Source organism: Mus musculus, chromosome 7 (genome assembly GCF_000001635.26).
Source record: "Mus musculus strain C57BL/6J chromosome 7, GRCm38.p6 C57BL/6J".
NCBI classification, from domain to species: domain Eukaryota; kingdom Metazoa; phylum Chordata; class Mammalia; order Rodentia; family Muridae; genus Mus; species Mus musculus.
The window spans coordinates 103,450,772-103,452,734 of record NC_000073.6 but is presented as its reverse complement, the minus strand read 5'-3'; the positions used below and the strand labels follow the sequence as shown (position 1 = coordinate 103,452,734).

At 41.4% G+C, this 1,963-nt stretch overlaps 1 protein-coding gene across 1 annotated transcript; it reads right to left on the bottom strand.

Moving 5' to 3' along the window:
* Positions 1–436: 436 nt before the first annotated feature.
* Positions 437–1,396, bottom strand: Olfr606 (olfactory receptor 606). Its single transcript, NM_147094.1, has one exon. The coding sequence runs from the start codon at positions 1,394–1,396 to the stop codon at positions 437–439; it is 960 nt and encodes a 319-aa protein (NP_667305.1).
* Positions 1,397–1,963: the final 567 nt, after the last annotated feature.

The following is a 1,963-nucleotide window of genomic DNA, read 5'->3' as shown; positions in this document are numbered from 1 at the left end:
TATAAATTATGATTGAATAAACATACTTCAAACACAATAATAATCATTAAAAACAGTGAAATATAAAAGGTCATGTAAAGTTCTATGCCAAATATCAAATGTCAAAAAGCAAAAAGAAACTGGGTTTTGCTGATTCAAGGAAATTTTAGGGATTGATTCTTTATATGAAGCTTAAGGTTATTACAGGCAAGAACAGAAAAGCCTGTGACTTGCATCACATTTCTCTCTAATACATTAATAACTGACTACAATTTTAAAAGTATGTGTGAGGCCACTTTATATAGTCCTAATGATCAACAGTGAATGTTAAAGAGCCTGTCAGTAACTGAGTTGCCTCTAATTTTGCTTTGCATGTGTTTTGCCTGAACACAACATGCAAATATTTACCATAGTGTCACATCATCAGTACCAATAGCTTTTTGCCTTGATGATATGCTTACATTGCAGAAGAATTGATTTTGTGGGGACAGATCAAATGGAATATTCCTTGTCGGATCTGCTTGGTCTTCACACTATAGATGATTGGGTTGAGCACTGGTGGCACCATTAAGTAAATATGAGCCATGAAGATATGAACAAAGGGAGAGGAATGTTTGGCAAAACGGTGGACGATAGACAACCCTATCATGGGCACATATAGAATGAGCACAGCACAGATATGGGATGCACATGTGTTGAGTGCCTTAAGCCTACCCTCCCGGGATGCAATTCTTAACACTGAGTGAAGGATGAAAACATAAGTTATTAAAATACCCAAAGAATCCATTCCCCACAGCATAAGAATCACCACCATTCCGTATATAACATTAAACCTGATGTCAGCGCAGGCAAGGCGGATTATGTCCTGGTGCAGACAATAAGAATGAGAAAGGACATGGGAGCGGCAGAAGGAAAAGAATGCTAGACGAACCAGGAGAGGAATGAGTGGAATAGCACTCCGAAGTAAGGCTGCAATTCCAATTTTAGCAATAAGTTTCGGCGTGAGAATCGTAGCATATCGCAGGGGGTGGCAAATAGCCACGTAACGATCAAGAGCCATGGCCAAGAGCACAGATGACTCAGTGAAGGAAAAAGTATGAATCAGAAACATTTGGACCACGCAAATATTAAACTGGATTTCTCGGGAAATAGACCACAACACCCTGAAAAGTGATACCATAGCAGGCAAGGACATGGCCATGTCAGTGAGCGAAAGCATAGCCAGGAAGTAATACATGGGCTCGTGGAGTTTGGGGTCAGTTCGTACAATGTGCAAGATGGAACAGTTCCCTGTTACCCCAATAATGTAGATAAGGCAGAATGGGATGGAAATCCAGTGGTGAAATTCCTCATAGCCAGGGATACCTGTGAGATAGAATGTGGAGGACACACTGACACTGGAATTTGACGGTGCCATTGGTTTGACTGTTATAGTGAAGTCCGAGTCCACTGTTACTCTCTAGTGGGGAAGGCATTTACAAGTCCAGGATCTGTATTTTAAAAAGAATGGGTGAAAAAGAAAAAGTAAGCAAGGGAGACTCTAGTGCTGACCTCTAATAACTCCTTTCGCCATTCTAATCCTATTTTCCCCTTTCTCTGCATCATTGAGTATTGTCCATTAAAATTATCTACTCTCTGCACATATATAGCAGATATATAACTTGATCTTTATGCGGGTCCCGCAACAACTAACATACACTGCTTACCCTGACTCTGTTGCCTGCCTGTGGATTCTGTTCGCCTAACTGGGCTTCTTTATCCTACTTCACTTGGAGAGGATTTGCCTAATGCTGTGACTTAAGGTGCCAAGGTGGGTTAGTACCCAGAGGGGACCTCCCACTTCTCAGAGGTGAAGGGGAGGAGCAAAGGAAGAGGGAAGAGGCATGTGAGTGCTGCGGGACTGAGAAGGCACCACTGGCCTTGATGGCATGTAAAGTGAATAAACAAACAAATTAATGGAAAAAAAAAAACTACTCTGTACCCA

Excerpts from the sequence above, each read along its gene's own strand:
- Olfr606 (NM_147094.1), bottom strand. The coding sequence starts at position 1,396 with ATGGCACCGTCAAATTCCAGTGTCAGTGTGTCCTCCACATTCTATCTC.